The sequence below is a fragment of the Lepisosteus oculatus genome, chromosome 1 (assembly GCF_040954835.1).
Source record: "Lepisosteus oculatus isolate fLepOcu1 chromosome 1, fLepOcu1.hap2, whole genome shotgun sequence".
Lineage (NCBI taxonomy): Eukaryota > Metazoa > Chordata > Actinopteri > Semionotiformes > Lepisosteidae > Lepisosteus > Lepisosteus oculatus.
Window position 1 is genome coordinate 58,752,424 of NC_090696.1, and position 22,314 is coordinate 58,774,737.

Genomic DNA, 22,314 nt, shown 5'->3' on the forward strand with positions numbered 1-22,314 from the left:
ACTACATTCATGCACCAGGGATAACTGGAAACTGAACTGCCCGTTTCTACCATTTTATTTGATCTTGATTAGTTCTGTGAATTCTGTGAACACTGTAAAAGTGTACAGTATACCAAATTATCCAATATTCTCTTTACAAGAAGGTTGTATTAATTTCTATATGCAGTTGACAGTGTCTTCAATTAAATTGAATAGCATTGAAGTAAAATATAAGCCATTTAAAACAAATGCTGAAAGTTTTGGGTTCAAGTCAAATGAGGCAGGTTTACTTTATCTGTTAGTACAAGATACTTTTCTGTTCTGAATAAATATAGCTTTGCTCTTAATTTCTCAATGGGAATGAAACCACCCCCCTGCCTGTGGTAAAGGCATTATGTGTTCTGAGCCATTTTGCCTTCTGTGAATCCCACAACTCATATCACACACAGGAGAGAGGGGAGTAGAATCATAACACTTTTCTGAAGCATGTGTGATCACCTCAATGCAAAGCACAGCATCTTTTTTGAAGTAAAACGAACTAGATGGTTGTAAAGTTGTTTTAATTAACCTTTTCCTCCTGCATCCAATAAAAAAATGGCCCCATTTTCTTTAACAATTGAAAGTAATCATAATACTAGTTTTCACTATTGGGGGATGTTTGTGTTGGTAAAAGTTAGATTTTTTTCCCATTTTTATTGCATTTTCATTGTAGTGGCAAGGGTCAGATAACTGTAAATGCTAAAAAAAAAGTGAAAGCATCTTCAAACTCAACCAGAACTGGAATCAGCTTCATCCCAGGATTGCTCTTTTTAATTGAATAGGTGAAGACTCTGTCTGAAGATGCATCCAACAGAAAGACCTTCATTGATTCCCTGAAGCAGAGGCTCAACGTAGTCACCAAAGAAAAGAATCAACATGACATGACCTGTCTCAAGCTGAGGGAAGAGCTAGAAAAGAAGGTAAGCTTCTTATATTTTTGTTAAACTTCTTAATTTCTGATTCTGTGCTTTTCCTTAATTTGACGTTTTCCACACCAATGTCTGATGCAACCTGTGATCAGCCAGAGAAAACTGCTATGTTCCGTGGGCCATCTGATGGTACCATGAAACCAGAACATCATTGCAACCAGTGGATTTTGTAGTCTATTTTAAAGACTTTTTGAACAAAAATACATTTCTCCACCATTAGATCTAAACTTGCCGGTAGGTTAATAGTGCGTTTCTCACATGATAATAGGGTCTTAAGGGAGATCTACTGGAGTGTGTTTCTCAAAGGGATCCTTCTCTTGATTTACACCACAGAACCAGAAAGTGCAGGACCTGCAATCCAGGGTGGCAGAGTCTGAGATTGCCCTGACAGAGCTGGAGGAGACAGCCTCGCAGCAGATGCACGGGCTGGCCTTGCAGAGCGGACAGGCCCTGGAGGGTGTGCAGAGGAAACTGGGGCTCGCCAACAGACAGCTGGAGGAGCTGGTCAGCTTCATCAAGGTATGCCAAGGCTGTATTTTATCAACAAAGGAGAATAAAAAAGAATGTTACTGCTGCTGAGATAACACCAGTGGTATTTAGTCTTTTTCCAGCTGTTCTTATTTCTGTATGGGTAATTCATTGATCTGATTTTTTTTGTGCACTATTTAACCAAGTAAATATTTTTTTATCATGTCATGTGCATTAATAAAGGGATTAATAAATTGGTTAAAGCCACCAGATTAATATACTGTAACTGTAATTTACTGCTAAATTTGTTCATTTTGTGACAAAAAAGTAAAGCTAAAGAGCTTTAGAAGGCTATCATAAAATTAGTAATATTGTAAGGGAAAAACAATGCACATCCCAATTGAGGGAATATAGGCAGTGGTCTGCCTCTCACAATTTATTGTGAAAATTGACTGGTTTGTCTCGGCGTGCTACTGCAGACTCAACTAAGCAGGCGTCTGGTTATGTCAGATAAAGACTTGCCAGGCTGCATCCTGTCCTCTATTGCTCCATAGCTGGGTGACATCTACTAATTAGCTTTGCTAGTTGAAAAAAAAATGAAAGTAAAAAAAAAAAACTGAAGGTATAAATGACATTTAAAGAGATAGCAGCACATCATTCCAGCACAAATTGTGGCGCCAATTTATGGGATTTTAATTACATTATTTTCTATTGTATTCAGGGCAGACAGCAAAATCACGATAGCATACATTTTCAGGTTTTATTAAATGACCCAATGTAATAGGATATTTTTTAAACTCAACATTTTATCAAGCATCTGTTTGAAACATTTTCTGAAGAGAGAAAAAAACACATTTCATATTTTTATGTTTAAAATCATCAGGTCCAATAAATCTTTTTGACAAACTCTCAGCTGTATACAGTTGGCATATTTCGCTTTTTTGTTTCCTGTGGACTTTCAAGATTTCATTTTTGACAGAGCTGAAATTCACTGAAAACTCCTACAGGTAATAGAGATATGTCTCTGTTCAAAACTGATGATTTGAGAACCTTAAAGTTCTGTCTTTTCTGTCTAGCTTAGGACTGTTGTGTCAGCTATTGTTGCGTGTTTTTGTTTCTCTAAAGGAGAGTACTAAAAAATTTACATTGTTTGTTCTGCCTTTATCTTAACTGCATGGTTCAGGCCTTTTTTAAGACTACTACTTCTGTCTGATATCCTATTATGACAGCCCCAAGATAAGTTTCTTTTCTTTTTGTTCTTAGTGTAGCTGTTGCAGCGGGAGTGGTAACACCTGATGATGGAAACAGTGATACACATGTGGCTTGTTTTCTACCGTTGGTTATGCCTAATGGCACATCACAAAGTTGATTAAACTGAGGCTTTAAAACAAAACTATTCATCCAGCCAGAGTGTAATTAACTAAGTGCCAGCATGACATATTGGTAGAATATTGGTGGTAATATTGGTATGTAAGACATGTCTTGCATGCACTTCCATATACTGTATAATAATGCATCATAGGGTCACAGCAACCTTAAACCGTGTGTCAGTATCTCATTCTGCGTGTACTTAATGTTATTTACATTTTAAATAAGATTGTTGAAGAATCTGTAGATATAGCTATTCATAAAGACAGGATTTACAAAAAAAGTGAAAGACATACCCATGTCTGAATAATAAAGATCACCTGGTTTCTGTTGTTAGGTATGGAAGGTGACCTATCTGTGAGAGATGGAGTATGAAATGTTCTGCTTCAGAAATCAGCAGATTAGTCCAGATGAGCAGGAACCAGCTCTCTGAGGGACAGGCCATGTCAGCCTCATTTTCAGGCTGCAATGGCTACAGCATGAGAACTTCCAGGAAATAAAGAGCCAAGCCATCAGAAGAATGACTGTGGCCCACAGTCTGTATAATAATTATCTGGATGCTTGGAGGCTATTGAGGAGTAAAGTTGACAGCGGAGATATGAAGCTACCCATCTTGTTCCAAAGAACATTTCAGGTGGTGGCAGAGAAAGTGGTGGAGTGTTTTACTCAAGACACAATACCATTTCGCCTTTGACATCCTAAAGCAGGCTACCATGTAAGGAGGGATGTTTTTGGTGGTTTTGGTAAGCGGTATGCTGACTGTTTTGTTGTTCAAGCAGTGAAAGTGTGATGATCTGAGCAGTGACTTCCTTTAACTGTTTCACACAAGAATGTTCTCGCTGCAACTTGCAGGCAGTCTTACTGCTCACTGATTATGAGACAGCAGTTTTTCCGTTCCTACAAGTCAATGCAGAAATGTCGGTTTTCCAGCAGAATCCAATAGAATATCTGTGGGACCAACTCACCAACGCCATTAACGGGAGACAACTGCAACTGAGTAAACTTCACTAGCTGGCAAAAACTGCACAGGAACGGTGGCTGAACATTCAATAAACATTCCTCCAGATTCTGATCAGGCCTATGCTTCAATGCTACTGTTATTGTGTTAATGCTAAGGAAGGTCATACTCAATACTAACTTCACATTGACATGTAGTATGTTACACATCACAATAAAATAGATTATCATATTTACATCTGTAATTTTGTTCACATTTCTCTAATTTGGTTTGACAGAAATGTTATACACGAGAAGACCCACCAGGTCCATTGGTATTGATCCTGGGTCTCATCTGGCCACTTCTTGAAGGAAACCACATGTATCAACCACATGTCTGAATAGCTTGTGCCATACACCCAAAACCGTCTGAGTAAAGAAGAGCTCGCTGTTTTCGGTTTAAAATGCACTTCAACATATTTTCGGTTTGTGTCCTGAGGTTCATGTTTCACTAGAATAAATCCTCTGTGTCAGTGCCCTAGACCAGTGGTTCTCAAACTTCTTGGACCAAGTACCACCCCTGATCAAACCAAAGCATCCAAGTAACACCTACAAGTCATCTTCTCATAGGAACCCTAGAAAATCTAAATGATCATCATGAGCACACTCACATACACATATAATAAATATTATAATAAACTTTATTTGTTGTAGTGCCTATAAAGGTGGCTTCTCAAAGCGCTTTACAGAATAACAGGAACAACAACAATTAAAAATAATTAAAAAAGCACAATTTCAGTGAGAGGGGTGAGACTGTTTAGTCGAGCAAAGCAGATGTGAATTCATTGGTCAAGCCTTGATACAATTCACAACAGTTTCTAACAGATTTTAAATCGTCAGGCATTTTCTTGAAATGCATCCACTTCCTATCTGGAGTACCCTGTCTAATTCAGTCAACTATACCGTTATGTTGGCTTGTCATCTCTTTAGCACCATCTGTACAAACTCAGACGCATTTTATCCAGTCGATGCCACTCTCTTCGATAAATTCATTCAGAAGCTGAAATATGTGCTCTCCTGTAGTTCCTGTTGGTAGGGGCTTACAGAACAGAGTCCTCGTGTGACGTACCCTCAAACTCGTATCTAACGTTAACGAGCAAATTGGCCAAAACAACGACATCTACAGACTCATCTTATTGCAGTAAAAAGTATTTGCTCATCTTAACGCAGCACGCATTCGTAGCATGCATTCCTGTATAATGGTATAGAATTACATAGTAGCTCTTGTGTCCACTCAAGTATTAGTGCGTGCTGTATCGTAGTACGTAGGCTGCGTATTTGACACAAACTAATTTTATTAAAATAGAAAACCTGTCCCAATTTTTCAGTGCACACAACAAAGTTCTAGGGTCATATGGGGTACCACCTGGCAGCGCCAGGTACCACAAGTGGTACGCGTACCATAGCTTGAGAACCACTGCCGTAGATGATTCTGAGTACTTGTATCAGGTCCCCTCATAGTCTTCTGTGTTCAGCACTAAAAAGGTTCAGATCCTTCAACCTGTCACTGTAGGACATTTCTTGAAGACCCAGAAAGCTTCTAGTTGCCCTTCCTCTGGACTGACTCCAGAGCTGCAATATTTTTTTAACGTTCTGACCGAAATTGAACACATTATTCTATATAAGGCTTAGCTAGTGCACTGTAAATTTTTTATCATCATGATTTGATTTGAATTCTACACAAGAATTCTAAATATTTTATTCAATCCATTAGATCTGGGTGTTAAGGTTCTTTTATGAATCAGTAAGTGTAAACATTACATAGCACATTTTACCTTTTGAATTAAGTTTTTCTTTTGTTATAGGTAAATTAGTGACAAAGCAATTTAAGAAACCCTTTTCGTTTCATCATATGCTCTTGTCTATATTTTGAAATCCAAACAGGGAGCAATCATTATTGTGTTGACCATATACCACTGTACCACTAAGTGCAGGAATCACTGACATTCTGAGAAAAGGAGAATGGCTCAGTTCTAGGAGGCATTGCTGTTGTACCAAGGAACAAGGTGCTTCACTTAAATTGTACTGCTCCAGTAAATTGTCAAGCTGTTTAAATGGGTACTGATGTAGATATCTTTAGTTAAAGGCATCAGCCGCATAAATTAATAATTAAAAGTAAGACTGAGTTCTAAGAAATCATATTTTAAAGTCAGAAGCAGTCAAAATGGGAGGCTTTATCACATTACCCATTCTAGATCTGCTGCCATGTATATTAGCATACTGAAGTAACATAATCACATCCCTTTAAAAACATTATCCTTTTTAAGTGATAATTTAAACATGTTAAATTAGCAGATTAGACTATTGTTTGAGATACAGTACTATTATTTTAATAAATAATATTAAACATTTTTCTGACATGCAAAAGGGGTAAATGTGTCATGTTTCATATACTTTACAGCTTTAAATGGGAATTAACTTGATATTATTCATGTATTGTTGGTGACTTCTGTAACCCTATAACTACAGTGTGGCCATATGTTCTTGTGATGTCCCTTGTGTATGAATGTGTAGAGTTCTAAAAGAAATGGATTCCTTTCTACTTATGCTCTACGTGTTCCATATTTTTCAGTTTTAGCTCTGAATGAAAGGTCACAGTAATTTTTAAAAAGCATAGATTCTCATGTTTGTGAGAATCAACACTTAAAAGGCCACCCTCCTTCAGTGTTTTAGAGCTATTGCCATCTAGGGATGTATTTCACGTAACCCGACTTCAGCTCACTGTCTTGCTCATGAAACTCCAATTCAAAGTCTGCTGCTAAAAGGAAGATAAGTGTAACTTTCACATAACCCAGTGTTATACATCACCATTCATGATGCAGATTTTTTGAAACAGTGCATCCAAGTGATCCATAAAAGTACATTAGATTCTTTGATGGCCTGACCTAATGCTCAGAAGAGATTTAGTCTTGTCAAATATTGATCAGGACTGGGATTTCTTCACAGTGCAGAGAGCTCACAGTCCCAACAGTTTCAGCCCTTCAGGGTCCACCGATGTTTTCTCCTTTATTTAAAATCACTTTACAATGCACCAGATACAACTTTTAAAGTCAGATCTCAGACTTCTAAGACTTTATCTTGCTTTAACTTAATGCGCAGTGGAGTGCCTTGGGCTCTGCAGTTGTTATTGTATGCAATAGTATGAGGTACAGTATGAATAGCGGTGAAATACAAATGTAGTCATCATTTTTTTCCCCTTTAAAATCTTTCTCAGTGGTATTGTTTAGATTTCTCAGTTTCTTTTCTTTTTTCTGCTGTATATGATATGCAAGACCTGTTGTACACAGTATTTTCACTCTCAAAAAAGAATGTTGCTATAGGACCTGGGAAAAGCTCCTACCATGATTTCAGATTCACTAAAACGAAGTAAATTACTGTTAATAATTTGGTTTTAATTTGGTAAGTGCATTTAGGAATGTGTACCAGAAAAGCAATGATATACTCAACTTTACCAAAAGCACTGTTCATACAAAAAATAATTTTGGTCATCCTTTAAAAATTCTGTCAAGTTTTCATTGTCCTTTTTATGACCAGCAGTCATTCTAGATGCCAGGAGTCACATTAACTAATGAACTGTAAGAGATACATCATAAAAATTGCTGTTTAATAGAACCGTACGCGTTTTATAAAAATATTTTCTGCCACTTTCATCCTGTTTTTGCATTCTTTATCTTTTAGAGTTAGATTCTAAAATTGTAAATGTTGTTTACAGGATGACATTTGCTTGATAAATCACAGTTGAAAAATTAAGGTTTGTTCTTCCACCTCCCTTGAAGGATTTCCCCCCTTCTTTACATATGAAGATAAATCTGTTTCATTCACGTTTGTTTTTTGTGTGTTTTTGTTTCTAATTTTCATTTCCTCGTTTTTTCTGCTTGGAAGCCATCACATAACTGAGGAGGTCTGAAGATTGATGAATGTGTTCTGATCTAGTCAGGTCCTCTGTACATCTAATGAACCTAATTAGCAGAACACCTGACACATCACATGATGTGCTCATTTAGCTTAGAGCACCACTGGGGAGTTCTGCAGAGGTTCTGTTGACAGGAATAGGGAGCTAATGGCTTTTTTGCTTGATTGGGACCTACTGTAGGTGAGGCGTGCACTTTAACACTTGAGCCGAGAAGCAGTGTTCATTGTGTAGTCGTAGTGGGCGGACATGACATAAGTGCTATAGTAGGTGTACAGACAAGGAAGAAGTGCATTCAGTATTTGAAGTACAGAGGGCTTCACACAGAGGTGTTTTAGAGGGAACAGGAAGGTTGAAAGTTAAACCGCTAAAGCTCAGTAATTAAAAAAGGTCACAAAAAAATTTGTGCATTTTCCACTTTCCATTATTTCAAGTAATCCTTTGGTAAAACTCCCAGCCTTTAATTGCCCCTCTGGCTAGGATGTCTCACAGAATAGTGTGTTTCATCAAGGCTTCTTTTTTCTGACTTGTCCCTTGTCAGAGCACTTGACAGATATTAACAAACCCTCTCATGGGTGATGGGACTGAAAAAGAATAAGTGATAAATTCAGTTAATCTCTGTTAGGATTACTCTCCACCTGGGATTTAGGTAAATGGAATCGAAGTCCTGGCTAGTGACAATGAATATCTATTAGGCAGTAAACAAAGTAATAGGCACTGTGGATGTTAATAAGCTGCACATCTTCCTAAAGAAACAGCACACAAACTAGGATCTTACTGGAGGATAAGGTTTTCAAGTAAAATCACTATTTATATCTTTTACTAGACTTGCATGATTTTTTTACTCACATATCTCTCAAGCTAAATCTCCTACTGGAAAGGTTTTACTCCTTTATTATTGTATTAAGTGTCTTAGGTTTCTCTTTGTCTCATACAGTATGTGTTTACAATTTTTGTGGGAGGTTTGCATAAACTTACAGTCCTTTTAAGGTAATTTTGCAGCTTTTAAGGGAAAAATAGTTCAGTGATTATTGTAGTGCCTGGACTTTTTATGTAATTGGAACACTTCAATTTTAAGAAAGGAAAAGGCTTATATTTTTGCCCTGTTTGGCACAGTGTTACTGTAAACTTACCAAATTATTGATGAATTCTTATTCACACTGCAGCATGCCTTTGAGCATTGATCTGCAATTGCATTGTGGTTGTTTTCACTTTCCATTCCATATGTGTTTTTTTTTTTCTCGGCATGCCAATATCTGCTGTCTGCAATCTGTCCACAGTAATTTCACCCCTAAAATTAATCTTTAAAAATATAAACCACAATTAAAATACAATGGTGGCTATGCTAAGTAAAGAGTTTTTTTCTTTCTCTCCATGAAATCATAAGCGTGAAACTAAAAAAATAAAACAGTAGCATGGTATGTGAAGATGTGTTATAAATTCTGTGCTTTGGGACACTCATGATTAGGCCTGGTTATATACACACAGAATATGAGTGCTATGTGTTGGGAAATATCCAGCTATCCCGTATCTCTGCTGACCAGCCATTTCGAGGTCAGATCTTCATTAGACTTATAGCAAATGATATAGAAGATTATTACTGCAATCAATAAACTCTAAATGAAGCAATGGGGAGATTAATTTATTGACTTTCTCAAGTACAGTGGCAGCTTTTGCACATTTAATTGTCTTCTGCAGCTAGACACATCTCACATTTCACTTCTTGCTCTGCAGTACAAAGAGACTCAAAATATCAGGTTTTAGTGCTGCAGAGATCATATGGGTATGTTTTAAACTCTTCAAAGCTTAATTAAAATATTATTTGGATTGTTCTGATAAGTTTTAGAAAAACAGTCATCATAGGCTTCTTGTATACTCATTGCTACATCATCTGAAAGCAAATAAAAATAATTATCCTTTGTTTTGGACACTATAGAGAGAACTAGGGAAGAACATTTCAAAAACATAAAAGATATTTCTTTTTATAAAAAAGACCAAATAATTGGTCTCATAAAAATGTAAATTAAGATGCATCCAATTTATCACTGCTGCATTTCGGTATGTGTCCTTGTGTAGATTTTTCTTAATGCATTTTTTCTGTGAAATCCCTTGTGGTGAAATACAAACTTTCAAGAAATAGTGCACATTGGGTCATTCCTTGTCAACTTAGCCAAGCATGTAAACCACATTGCTTTAATTTAATGAAACTTGGCATATAGTTAGTAAGTTTTGGGTTATGATGAAAAAATACAAATTCTTAGCTTTCAACAAGGTATGAAGTCTCAACTAAGGTCTCAATACTGCAGTTTAAAGTGTATATGAGGTCAAAAGTGGAGCAGAATCAACATTTTCCAATGGTTTCACAAAAATGTTCCCTTGAAGGGTAGTAATGATGAGAAAAGCAAACATCATAACCTGGTATTTTTTTTAGTCATTAAGTATATTTATTCTACAGGAAATTTCAGAGTAATTGAAAAAATAAAAAGTATAATGTTCATAACTTTATACCTCCAGATAGACTGGCTACATTCTGTACAAATCTCAGTAATGTACCATCAGTAAGTGCGTCATAGCCCCAAAAATTACTGAATGACCTTTGAAATCTATAGCAACCTTTAAATTCTCTGATGTTTTGTTTTTACCCTTGTCTAAGTTAGCAAGGAAGGACTTTTTTATACTTTTTTTTATACTAATAACATAGATTTTACTGTTTTGTCTGCAGGCTCTGGCAACAGAGATACTCAGGGATGTACAAGGCACAAAGGCCCAGCTTAGGAGAAGGAAGAAGAAGCCGTCAGCCACAGGAGGACTTTCTAAGGAGTCCATTTGCAGAGCTCAGTCTATCGCAGCATCCATTCTGAACATCTCTGAGGCAGATGTGGAGGACATGCTGAAAACAGACGATGAAGTAAGGGCAAAAAACAAGGACTGGTTATGTTGTGTGGATTTAGATACTGCTATAGGGGGTTCCCAAATTACTCAATCAGGAAATCCGTTCATTTTTTGAGTGAAGGTTGAGAGCTACTGTATAGTCCACACATTTTATGTCTGTCCCATGCCATTAGCTGACCCTGACCTGAATTCTGACGTGACAATGCATGATTGGCAAACCCTAACAGAGTTGAATGATTGATCATGCCACCCAATGACAATACCTGTGAAGTGCCAGGCTCCTATGAGTTAGCACTGTAGCCTTCCCTCTTAAAAACAGTGCTTGCTGTCTTTGAGAACTGCGAGAACGTTTCTCACACTTTCCTACGTTTTTCACACTTTGACATGTCAGCATGGCTGTGACAGAGTGTATTTTAGAGAAAAAACCATACAGTCCTTCCCATGCAAGGATAAGGACCATAGCAGTTAAGATAATTGGATAACTATTTTTTAATTGGGGTATTGAAGGAAAAACATATTTTCAGAAAAAATAAAAAATAAAAGAGAACAGAAGAATAAAATAAAGGTTACAAATGACAAAAAGGTTTTTGGCTCATCTAGCTCTTTTGAATATTAGTAGTTGAGTGATTTGAAGATCTCATCCATCTGAGTTTTGCAAGATGCCAGGCTATCAGCTTCAGCAACATGGCTGCTTAACATGGCTGCTTAATCTTCAAGTGAAGGGCTCAGATGACAGGGGAGATATACAGTATTTGTACAGTCAACAAGACATACTGTACCTTTCTGCTAGCCATTCCAAAGCAAATTAATACATATTGCACATATAAACACAAGTGAAATCTTTAACTATTCACAAACCTTTATTTTAGAACTAAGGGAGAGTATTTGGCAAGGAAGTTTTATGAATAAAAAATAAAATAATAGAGAATAAAGGTGAAAGTGTGTGGTGTGTTAGCAAAAATAAGTCATGCTAAAAACTAAATTTGTTCTGTTTGAACTAGACATTTGGTTGATGGATAAATAATGGGCTAACAGACTGTGGTGTGTGGTTATTGTCCCCCTGTCTTTCATAGCTTTTTGCACACACTTAACATAAATATGAGAGTAATCCATGTTGGATAACAAAGACTTGATTCCAGAAAAAGAAAAAGTCAGACTCACTACCAGATGACTTGCAAAGAGAATTGTGAAAATTAACTATCTCATTTGTATTCATGCAAAAGGCTTAAAATGACTATAAATGTGTATAATTTAATTTCCAGTTTGTAGATGTTATTAACATAAATAATTAACATTAATATTTTATATAATATTTACCCAGATTTAGAGAATATATATTTATTTACTCTAACATGGAGAAACACAAAGGGAAATGCAGTCATTTCCTGTCATACTGTATTACTATAAATGGAAAACATAAACCTGTTACATTCATATTAAAAATGTTACATTCATTCAGTGTTATGTAAACCTTCTTTATTACCATTTACCATATCTCATGATACCATATCTTTATCTTAATAAGCATCTAATTATGCATAAGCATTGTAATTTCTGGGAACATACAGTAATTTTCATAGATTTGTAGATTTGTAATCGCTACTGTTAATGGGCTAATGACTGAACCATCAACATGATCAGCTTAATTGTAGGGTTTAAATGTACACATTGACATCTGTGTGCAGCAGGACAGAACTGCGGCAGAAGTGAAATCCTCAGACAATGTTTGCAGATGGTCACATGCACAGAGGCGTACAGATGTTTGAAAAAATACATTTTAATGGAGAATGATGTAACTGAGCTTATTTAATTTTCTGGGGAAATCTGCCCTTATGTAACATAGGTACCTGTGTGAGTTAAAATAAAGTATATTGATTGACACAGATCTCTCATTTTCAATATTTCTACCTACAGTAGAATATAGCACATATTAAAAATAGTTATTCTGGTACTTGTGCTTCCCCTAATCTGTACATTATTGCACCCCCCTAACAGTGGACAAGGGATCAGAAGCAACTTGAATGAAAAAATGCATTTTCTAATTGAAGCTTCCATGCAGGATGTGTGCATAAGGATTCAGTGAATAAGCAACTGAATTCAGCTAAATGTTGTAGAACCTCAGTGTTCATGCATGTTATCTGTTGTAGACATATACATTTGGGAAATAAAGGCTGCCTTTGCATAACTATTATAGCCCTTTTACATGCCTCGGCCTTTTATGTAAGCTGCCATTGACACCATGTGTTCTGTGTTTGAAGTTTGGTAATTATTGTGACTACGTCTGCACAGAGTGACATTCCAAAGCTTTTTTTAATGTGTTTTAACATACAATCAATTTGAATTCACCTTATGCTCTATCTGTCCTTCAGGTTGAACCTGAAGTGGATCAAACTGCTATAAAAATGTACATTTCCTTGTAAATGTTAAGAGATTTTCCACACGCAAATTGGGATTGACTTGGGACAAGAAATAGGACAATAGGCTGAGGAAAAAAGACTGTGACTGCAGAACAAATTGCAGCATAGCCATGTTATATAGGATCTTTATTATAACTGATTTCTAGGTTCTGGGAACTAAAGTTTTGCTTGCAAAACTAAATGGATTCCGAAGATGTCCAAGCACTTTAAGGGGAAAATTAGGATTAAAACAAAGATAAAAGAATAATTATCCTAGTTATAATTCACTAAATTTCAAGTTTTCTGTTGTTTAGCATAATTTACAAAATGAAGCATTTTTGATACAGTCCTGATTGGACATTACATTTAAAAATATCTAAATAAAATTCCATATTTTGTATAGCTGTTTTAAAGCACCTCTATCTCTGAATTCAGGATGAGTTGTGCATTGAGTAAGGAATGTTTTAAAATTAGCATTTAAAAATAAATTAAACATTTCAGCATTCAACCACCATACCTGTCAAATAAAAGTATTTTTTTTTTATGAATACAGTAGGAAAATCAATGAAGGTGATACTGAGGATAATGTCATGATATATTGCTTGCCATAAATATTCCTCAAGTCCTCCAGGAAAGAGGAGAAGGACCTGATGATATCATTAAAAAGCATTATCTTGCTGTCGAGTCTTTTTGTTCTGGGGACAATGTCAAAACACAGGGCCAAGGCTCTGAGAATTGAACTGATATTAAATCAGGTCTGTTGAAAAATAGATCTTTTTTTTCCTGTCCAAGATTATGCACACAGTCTCAAACGACAGCTTGTTTAAAGTTAATGATCCATTTGTAATAAGCCTATAATTGCTAAGCCGTGTTTGTTTTCCAATGGGTGCCTAGTGAGAATTGGAGGGTCAGTGCATTGTTATGCATCCTTGGAGGGACACAGGCTGGGTCTACTCCCCAGAGGAGTTGTACAGACAGAAATTCAGAGAGGAATGGAGCACAATATGGCAGCCCCCTTGGCTGATGATAATGAGCATGAACTACAAGCAGCAAGCATGGAAATTAGGAGAGGTCTGCTAATACACTGACCTACACAGGATTAGAGTCAAGGAGGCTGAAACACACAATAGGTACCAAACTTGATTTTTAGTCCTTCGGGAACAAGCCAGCACATAGCATCATTTGTAAATGCGGCATGTGAGGTTAAAATGCTCAGAGCGAATGGAAATGCACAGCGCTGATGCCTCACGATCAGATGGGAGACACTGAAATTAGAGAAATCTATATACGGTGTAATAAAGGGTAGTAAAGGATTTTATATTTATAAGTATTTAGTTTTGAACCCTTATCCATCACCCTTCCACTCCCAATAACCTTAAAATTAAAAATTTTTCATAATTATTTAATAATTTGTGATGTTTTAACAAAAAGCTGAAAGTTCTTCAACAGACCTGCGTGCATCAAAGTGATTTTCTTATCCACTTTTATCATTTTATTAACAGGAAACTGAAGAGGCCAAAATAGAAAGAAGAAAAGACCAGGACTGGCTGGATCATATTGCAAACATCCTCCAGCAGCAGGTACTGATGTGGAATTTCAGTGTGATCTTGCTGATGCTAAAGCGATCTTTTTTTAAAAAAACACCGTATGTTACTGATGTGCAGATATTTATTCACTTCAGAAGCAAAAAGGACTATGGTATAATTCTTGCCGTGCCATTTTTTAAATATGATACCATAATTTACAATATAAAAACAATTAGCACAAAAAAGGTTTCCCCTAGATAGGTAGGAATAAAAACTGAAAATGCTTTTTTCTCCTTTTCTCACAAAGATATTAGAACAGGGTAAAAGATTCAAATGCAGATTGTATCTCTTAGGTTCTCAAACACTGTTCAGGTTAAATAAAGGTGCTATACAGGGTTCTATTTTGTTACAACCAAGGTAACCATTCATTCTTGCACATTTTCAAGAGATATCCCCGAATAAAATCAAATGCTAAATGCTGGATGTTCTTGTGTGTACAGTATCTTCTGTAGGTTTTATGAAAGTAAGGATGAATAAAAGAGATTCCATTACATACAAAATGAGAATAGACTTAGTTTTAAGTGATGAAAGAAGTGCCTGATCCTCTGAAACAACATATACACGTCCAAAAGAAAAACGAAGGGAAAATAAGAGAACAGGAATGCTTTGTTATGTGTGAGTACTGGTGCTAGGTATTTCTGCACAGGACACCTGAGGAGCACTTCACAGATTTTGGTGACCTTTATCCACAGACCTGTATCCAGTCAATTCATGTTTTCCTCACAGCCGGACAGCTGATAGCTGTTCTGCCATCCTGTATTCTACACAATATTTTCTACTGAGACCGCGAGAAGCTTGTTAGTGGGAACTAAATATTGATTTGGCGTCCTGTCGATGCAGGAAGAATGAAAAAATGTCCACCAGAGACCCTCTCAAACATATTCCTATCGACATTTTCTGGGCAGAGTGGAAGGCTGCTCAGCGGATGACAAGACTGAGACTAGCTCCAATCCCAGAGGAGTCCATTGAGACTGCTGTGGTGACCTGTGTGATACTTTTTCTTCTCTTTCAAGTTTTTTTTCCCCTTTTCTTAATAAACAGACAGTCTGCAGGGACCATGCCGCTCTTGTAAGTGATCAAGGGCAGTTTATTGGCAGGTGAGATTTTTGTGGAAGAGAGAGGGAGAGAGTGAGTGCAGGCCCTGTATGTGTGCATCTGGTCTTCCTCTTCCTCTGATTTTTTGTTGAAAATATAATATGAGAAGGCTTTGAAAGCTGTATGGTTGTTTAAAAAAGGATCAAAATGCTGTTCTTATTACAAAAAAATCAAAATTTTCAGGAAATCTTCCAATATTGATTGATGTCTAGTGTGGTTTACCATACCCCCCACACAAAATAACCCTTTTTCTGTTTCTAAAAAATAAATATGCTGTTATTAAACAAACATTGTTGTTTCCCTGTTGACACTGGTGCACTGATGATCCATTTCAAGTAAATAGAGTGAAGCAATATCTCAAATATTCATGTACATGTGGAACAAAATGATAACAAAACACATCAGAAGAGAGAAACAGAGAAAATGAGAAAGAAAGGCGTAGCCGGAGTGATGTTTTGATGTTGAAGAATGATTTGGTAGCTTTACAAAAAGGAAAAGAAAATTCCAAGTCTTAATGTGATACGTACATGACCAAAAAACAGAAGACAGAGAAGAAAAATTTTATACATACAGTCATCTATGATCGTGACTGGATGTAATCTTCTGTAAGCGTACCAAATAGCAAGAGAGCGCTGTGAATGTATTACCTTATTGTTATCCTCTTAGAATGATGATTTACTAAGTAAAAGTATTAATTCTGCACTTAAGTTGGAATTTTGTTTGTAATCGTATAAAAGCCAGTATGTATACATTTTAACATTTGTTTGCTGCAAATATTTTATTAATTTTAAATATAAGAATGTGAAGGTCAAACGGCTTTGTGCAGCCCTTTGCAACTATAATAATTGCCTTGTACTTTCTAGACTTTTAGCTTTGCTGTGATTAACTGTACTCTTTGAACTGCCATTTTGGCCCGTAAATGCTAAGCTCATTATTATGAGCATCATTATGAGAAAAAATAGTGTTATTAAGAGCACAGAGATGACTTCATGACATGCTGTGTGGATTATGCCAGTTACTGCAAAATGTGCTACGCAGGGCTTGTGTGGTAACAGTAATCCAAAGGAAGACTGCACTTGGACAGGATATTGAATTATCCATCTATAATAATGTGATTGTTTGAAGGATTTCAGAGACACCATGAAAGTTTATTCTAAGTAGAAAAATTTAGTTTGTATCTTTACTCAGGAAAAATCTGTCTAAATTATATTGAAGCATGGTGTGCTGAAGCAAGTGTAGAGTGGTTAGATCTCTGAACTGGAGAGTCATGGGTTCAGATCGTGGATCGGGACACTTTTGTTATACCTTTGAGGAAAGTAGTTCACTCAGATTCCACCGGTGAAGTGCTCAGCTGTATAAATGAGTGCAAACATCCCTTTTGATGAAAGCATCAGCCAAAATACAGTAATAGTACTTACATCGTTAGTTTTGTATAATTTGGGTTGTTTGTCCACTTCATTATATATTAAAGTGTAAATGGCCACCACAGTCACGAAGATGTCTTTGACTGCTTGATAAAAGCAAAGCCAACCAAAATTTCTTTCTTCTTTTCGATAAAGATTTTACATTCTTTTATTTTAAAAAAATATCGCTGCTCTTCACAATGTTATTAAGTTCAGCAAAACATCTGTTCACATTTCATGCTTGCTTGTATATCCAAAAGTGGTTGTCTGCAGATGTTGAACCAAAAAAAAAAAGCTGTGGTATAGACTTTGATCAGCTTATCTACTGTGTTACTAGATGTACTTTGTGGAGCACGCCAACCCTTAGCACTGACATCCAAGTGGCTGGATATGTGACCTTAATATTGCTTACACTGGCCTGGTGTATGTACAAAACACTGTACAGGGTTACAAAACCTTCTAATTCACTTTGTGTAGCTTAACTATATTAATGTAAGATACTGAAGGATGCTGAAGAAGTATAATTAAAATATCATGTTGAGTTGGATTTGAATCAGAATTTTAAGATTTCTGCACTACGGAGAAAACATTTCAGTTTGCAGTCTGCACATTTGAATTGGACTACTGATTCTAACGTATCTGTCTTCAATTATATTACTGTAGGTATAGCTGAAAGGAGAACTGTTTAAGTGGTATTGGTCTACTAGCATAGAAAAATGTTAGTGTTTGTTCTAAGAACTTTCTTATAATTGTTTAGAAACTAGAATCAAAAGGATGTTATATTTTCCTTTATTAGAAAAGAATTGAGGATTTTCAAGTGCATTTTTTCTCTTCTGCATGTGTAAAGTCTGTGGTTATTGCGGATTAAAGCTGGAATGTAACAATGGAGCACTTCAAGTGAATTCTGGGCTGTCCTGCTCATAAATGGACAGTGGAACAGCTAACTAGGACAGCACCATATTGAGTGTCTTCGTAAACACAGCATAGTGGGAGCCAATGAATTAAAAACCTTATAGGGTTTTTATGTTTTGAGCTAGTAAATCATTTCACACTACGATTGTAAACAACAAGTTTTTTTCTAATTACAAATGTATGTTTAATGTCAATACTGTGTGGGTGTCTCTTATTATTTTACGTTACAGTATGTTACTAGACAAAAGTCTCTATTTGAATATGTATTTATTCATCATGAAGCTGACTGTTGGAAAACAGTGTGCCATTTATTAAGCTGTGTACTAATTTAAAATACTCTTTTCAATTATTAATTGTTGTGGAGAAAATCATCTTGCAAAAACTGTACATGCTACAATTTTTTAAATGAAGCAAAAGATAATCATATGAACCAAACCAGATGATGGCTCCGTTTTTTTGTTATTTTGTTCTGAATTAGTTCTCAGACCATACACATGTGGCATTTAGCACATAAAGGATATTAACATGAGCTTTTTCACATTTTTAATATTTATGCAGAAAGAATATTGTGCCAATGTGGCTTATTAATTTTATTAATAATATTGGTTTCAATTTTGTGGACATACTGTAGTATTAAATTCACAATAGGGTGGCATTTTATGAAAGTGTGTTAATGTTAAGGGGGCAGAAGTGTTAATACAGAAGAAGACGTTTGGCAATAGTTAAGTATGCCCATTGGCCTGACTACAAGCAATTTATAAAAGTTAAATAATAACACACCCCACTGGTTAAGGAATACTCAGACAAGTCAGGTGGTCTAAGTATCCTCTGTGTCCAATATCTGATCAGTTTTGGTCCATAATGGGGGAATCCGGTGGTAAGGACAGGCTGTAAAGCCGAGGTCTGTTCTTTACAATTCTCCTCTTGTGCTTTAAGCTGAAGCTGAAACTTTAAGCTGAAATTGTCTTCTAGGTACTGTACAATAGACGTCACTGAGTTTGTAGGCTCTTTGTATAATCAAATGCTATGATTTACTAAACACTTTCAAAAAAGATACCTTTCCCTCTGCAGTCAGAGTGACTGTACAATAAAATTCACCATTCCATCCCATTCACATTTATATAAGATCTAGAACACGAATATCATGTACAGTCTTTTCTAGATAACTACAGGCCTTAGTTTTCAGCAGTGCTCTAAGACTCTCAATACGTTGTCACTAGAAGTCTCTTGAGCCATTGTCACTGTCAGCTGTTAGTGAACTAGCCTCAGTAACAAAGCTCCATTACTGGAATGGCAGTGTCAATATCAAACCTATTAGTCACCAGGTTGCCTCTTCTGTCCTAACTGCCAGCAGGGCTGAGATGTTAAACAATGTACGTGCTACAGTGTTGTAGACAGATAACAGGCAGCTTTAGTAACCTGTGTTTGCCTAAAGTGTGCTCTGTGAGATTCTTTGTCAAACCTACCATTTCATTCTGTTAAATCAGTTCTGAATTCATGTTTGTAGCAGCATGTATTCTATCAGATTGAGATTTGGAGATTGTGATGGCCAAACAGCATTGATTTTATGCCCCCTTACCCATTTGGCAGTAGATTTGGAGGCGTGTTTCAGGTTATTATCCAACTAAAAAGTCTATTTTGTTTTCCAAGCATCTTAGCAGAAGGAACCAGGTTTTTGGTTGTAATATCCTCATATGAAGCATCGGGGAACCATCCATCCCTCAGTTCTAAAAAGGGCAGGATCAGAGAATGCAAAACAATCCTAAACCACAACAAATCCATTTCTATTCCATATTGAAAGGATGGCATTATTTTTCCAAATGATCTTCCCTGTGCTTTGCTAATTGTATTGCTGGTGTGGCTCCAAAAACTAATTTGAATTTCATATAACCAATCAATTCAATCATAAGTCAATTAGAGGCTTATGTGGCAAATATGTGCCATTTTTATTGTCATCAGGCATATGATGAGATAATATTTAAGAGAATGGTATATTAGTGGCATATATATTTAAATGTTATATTTACTGGCATATATATTTAAATAACGTTATATTTACTATACATATTAAATATTTATACATATTAACAAGGTATTAATATATTTTAACATAATTAAAATTGCTTTTTAAAGTAATGTTGTTGTTGTATTCCATTTCATACATTTTATCACAGTTTAATTCATACAGTACATGTTGAAATCTCCTGATGTATACCACCACTGTCTTTGCCATGTCAACTTTGTCACAGTTCTTCAAGGCCATGAATAAATGTGGAAACTGCTGTATAATGTAAATATTTTATTTGTCTTAACATCTGTCTTTTTTTTAATATTGTTAAATTTTAGATGCCAGGAATGCCTTATTAGTGTCCTCAATAGCAACTGTGCTTCCATCACCCTTGTCTGATAGCAACTGCTTGGGAGCCTCACATGTGTACTAAAAGTTGGGTGATAAATTGCATTAATTCATAGTCGGTTGTTGGTTTTTACCAGTGGCCTTTAATGAAATAAGCAGAATGGCTCTCTGAAGAGGGTCACTGCAGCTCTGTTCACCAAGAAAGCTGGCTTGCTGCCTTCTAATTATTATAAGTAAACGAAGGGTCCTGCATACAATTGCGTCATACCGTGAATAATGTATTTTAAGATATAGTGTCTTTCTGTGCCACCGAGTCAGGACTCCAGAAGGTAATTGCCCAGCAGTATTGATTTAATTGCCTGGGTTTATTTGTGGAATCCTAATTATTGACTGGAGGTAAATTTAATGGAGCAGTCTTTATGAACACTGGGATACGGCTGCTTCTGCTGTTATACATAATGAACTGCATCGTATCCCTTTAGATCATTTTTCAAGCTAATTTTATTCCGCCCTGACAGCACAATAACATTTAAAAAGTCATTGACTCTTTATTTTTTATTACTTGTACAGCCTGCTTTACTGGTACATTAGGGTGAGCACGGTACCAGTTGCTCAGTAATGTTTGTGTTCTATTGGACTCATGGGAGAAATTTTCCTGCACAGGTTTAAACAGGTCCACCTAGTGTCTCGAAATAGAAAAAGAGAACAATGATTTCCAGTATTTATCTTTTCAAGAGTGCAGCTCTCCTTGCACTTCTGTTTAATTTTTTGTTCATGTGACATGTGTACTTCATACTGTACACCACCTTGGAGTAAGCTATCTGAGATGAGGAAGAAAACAGCCCATAGCATTATGCAGGATCCATGGAGACTATATGAGAAGAAAAAAGGACGTTTTGATTTATGTCTGTGTGCACAAGAAAGATTTAATATATTACAAAATTATTGTTGTGATAATAGTGCTATTTGTAGATGGATATTTTTAGATTTTTATAGAACTATTTATTAATTGTACTGTCTTTTTTTGCACAGAACAAAAGTGGTTCAGTCAACATAGTCTGTCCTGAAATGTGAATAGATTATATCATCAAGTGGAATGTAAATGTGTCCTGTTGACTGCAATATTCGACTGTATAAACTGTCATAAGTCTTCTTTGGTTGACAGTAAGAATGTTAGAAATTAGAGTACGCTGTTTGGCCAATGTTTATGGTTTTCTTGCTAGTAGCAAAGTGATCTGAGGATCTCATCCAGCCTTTTCTTGAAAGAAGACCGAATATCTGTTTTGACAACAGGGCTAGGAGGCTTGTTTCAGACACAGACAACCCTTTGTGTAAAAAGGGTTGTGTTCACAGTTGTAGTTGCATTGCCCCATGCAGTTGTCTTGTATTTGAGCTCATTTATGTTTATTTTTCTATGATATTAAAGGTCTTTAGGAAATACCTTAAAGAGGGTGGGCTCTAAAATGTTAGCCAAATCTGAATAAAGATAAGAGAAGTAGGAGATGGGGGAATTAGGTCTGTCAGGCTCCAGTTGTGTTAGGGGCTGTGAGATGACAAGGGTGTATTGAAGCATTGCAGCTGTGTGTTGCATGTAGATGATATTTTTTTTGTATTTCATTACTTGCCTTTTCCAGTTACACTGTTGTTTCTGTTTAGACATTTATCTCTTGATTATGGATACTAGCTTTCCAAACTTGAATACTAGCTTTCCAGAACTTTTTTTTTTTAATTACAGTACTGTACATTTTGAAAAGCTCTCTTCTGAAAACTGAAGTAGAAAATGAAATGTTTGTGTCAAAAATGACTGTAGTGTGATAGACTTCATTTGTTGCTACTGCTTTAATGTGCTTACCCTGATGGCTTCTTCCCATTTTGGGTGGTTTTCAAGCATTTAGTTATGTTTATGTTACTAAAGCCCCAAAACAATAATGGACCATTGAGACTAAATACATCTGTCATACATTAAATAACAAGAAAATGAATAT

At 36.0% G+C, this 22,314-nt stretch overlaps 1 protein-coding gene across 1 annotated transcript in view; it reads left to right on the top strand.

Annotated features, from left to right (window-relative positions):
- Positions 1-22,314, top strand: part of cntln (centlein, centrosomal protein) — a 192,238-nt gene that overhangs the window by 158,289 nt on the left and 11,635 nt on the right. The window contains exons 23-26 of the mRNA XM_069190797.1: positions 801-938; positions 1,281-1,466; positions 10,412-10,597; positions 14,480-14,557. Coding sequence (XP_069046898.1) covers positions 801-938; positions 1,281-1,466; positions 10,412-10,597; positions 14,480-14,557 — 588 coding nt within the window. The remainder of the gene's footprint in view (positions 1-800; positions 939-1,280; positions 1,467-10,411; positions 10,598-14,479; positions 14,558-22,314) is intronic.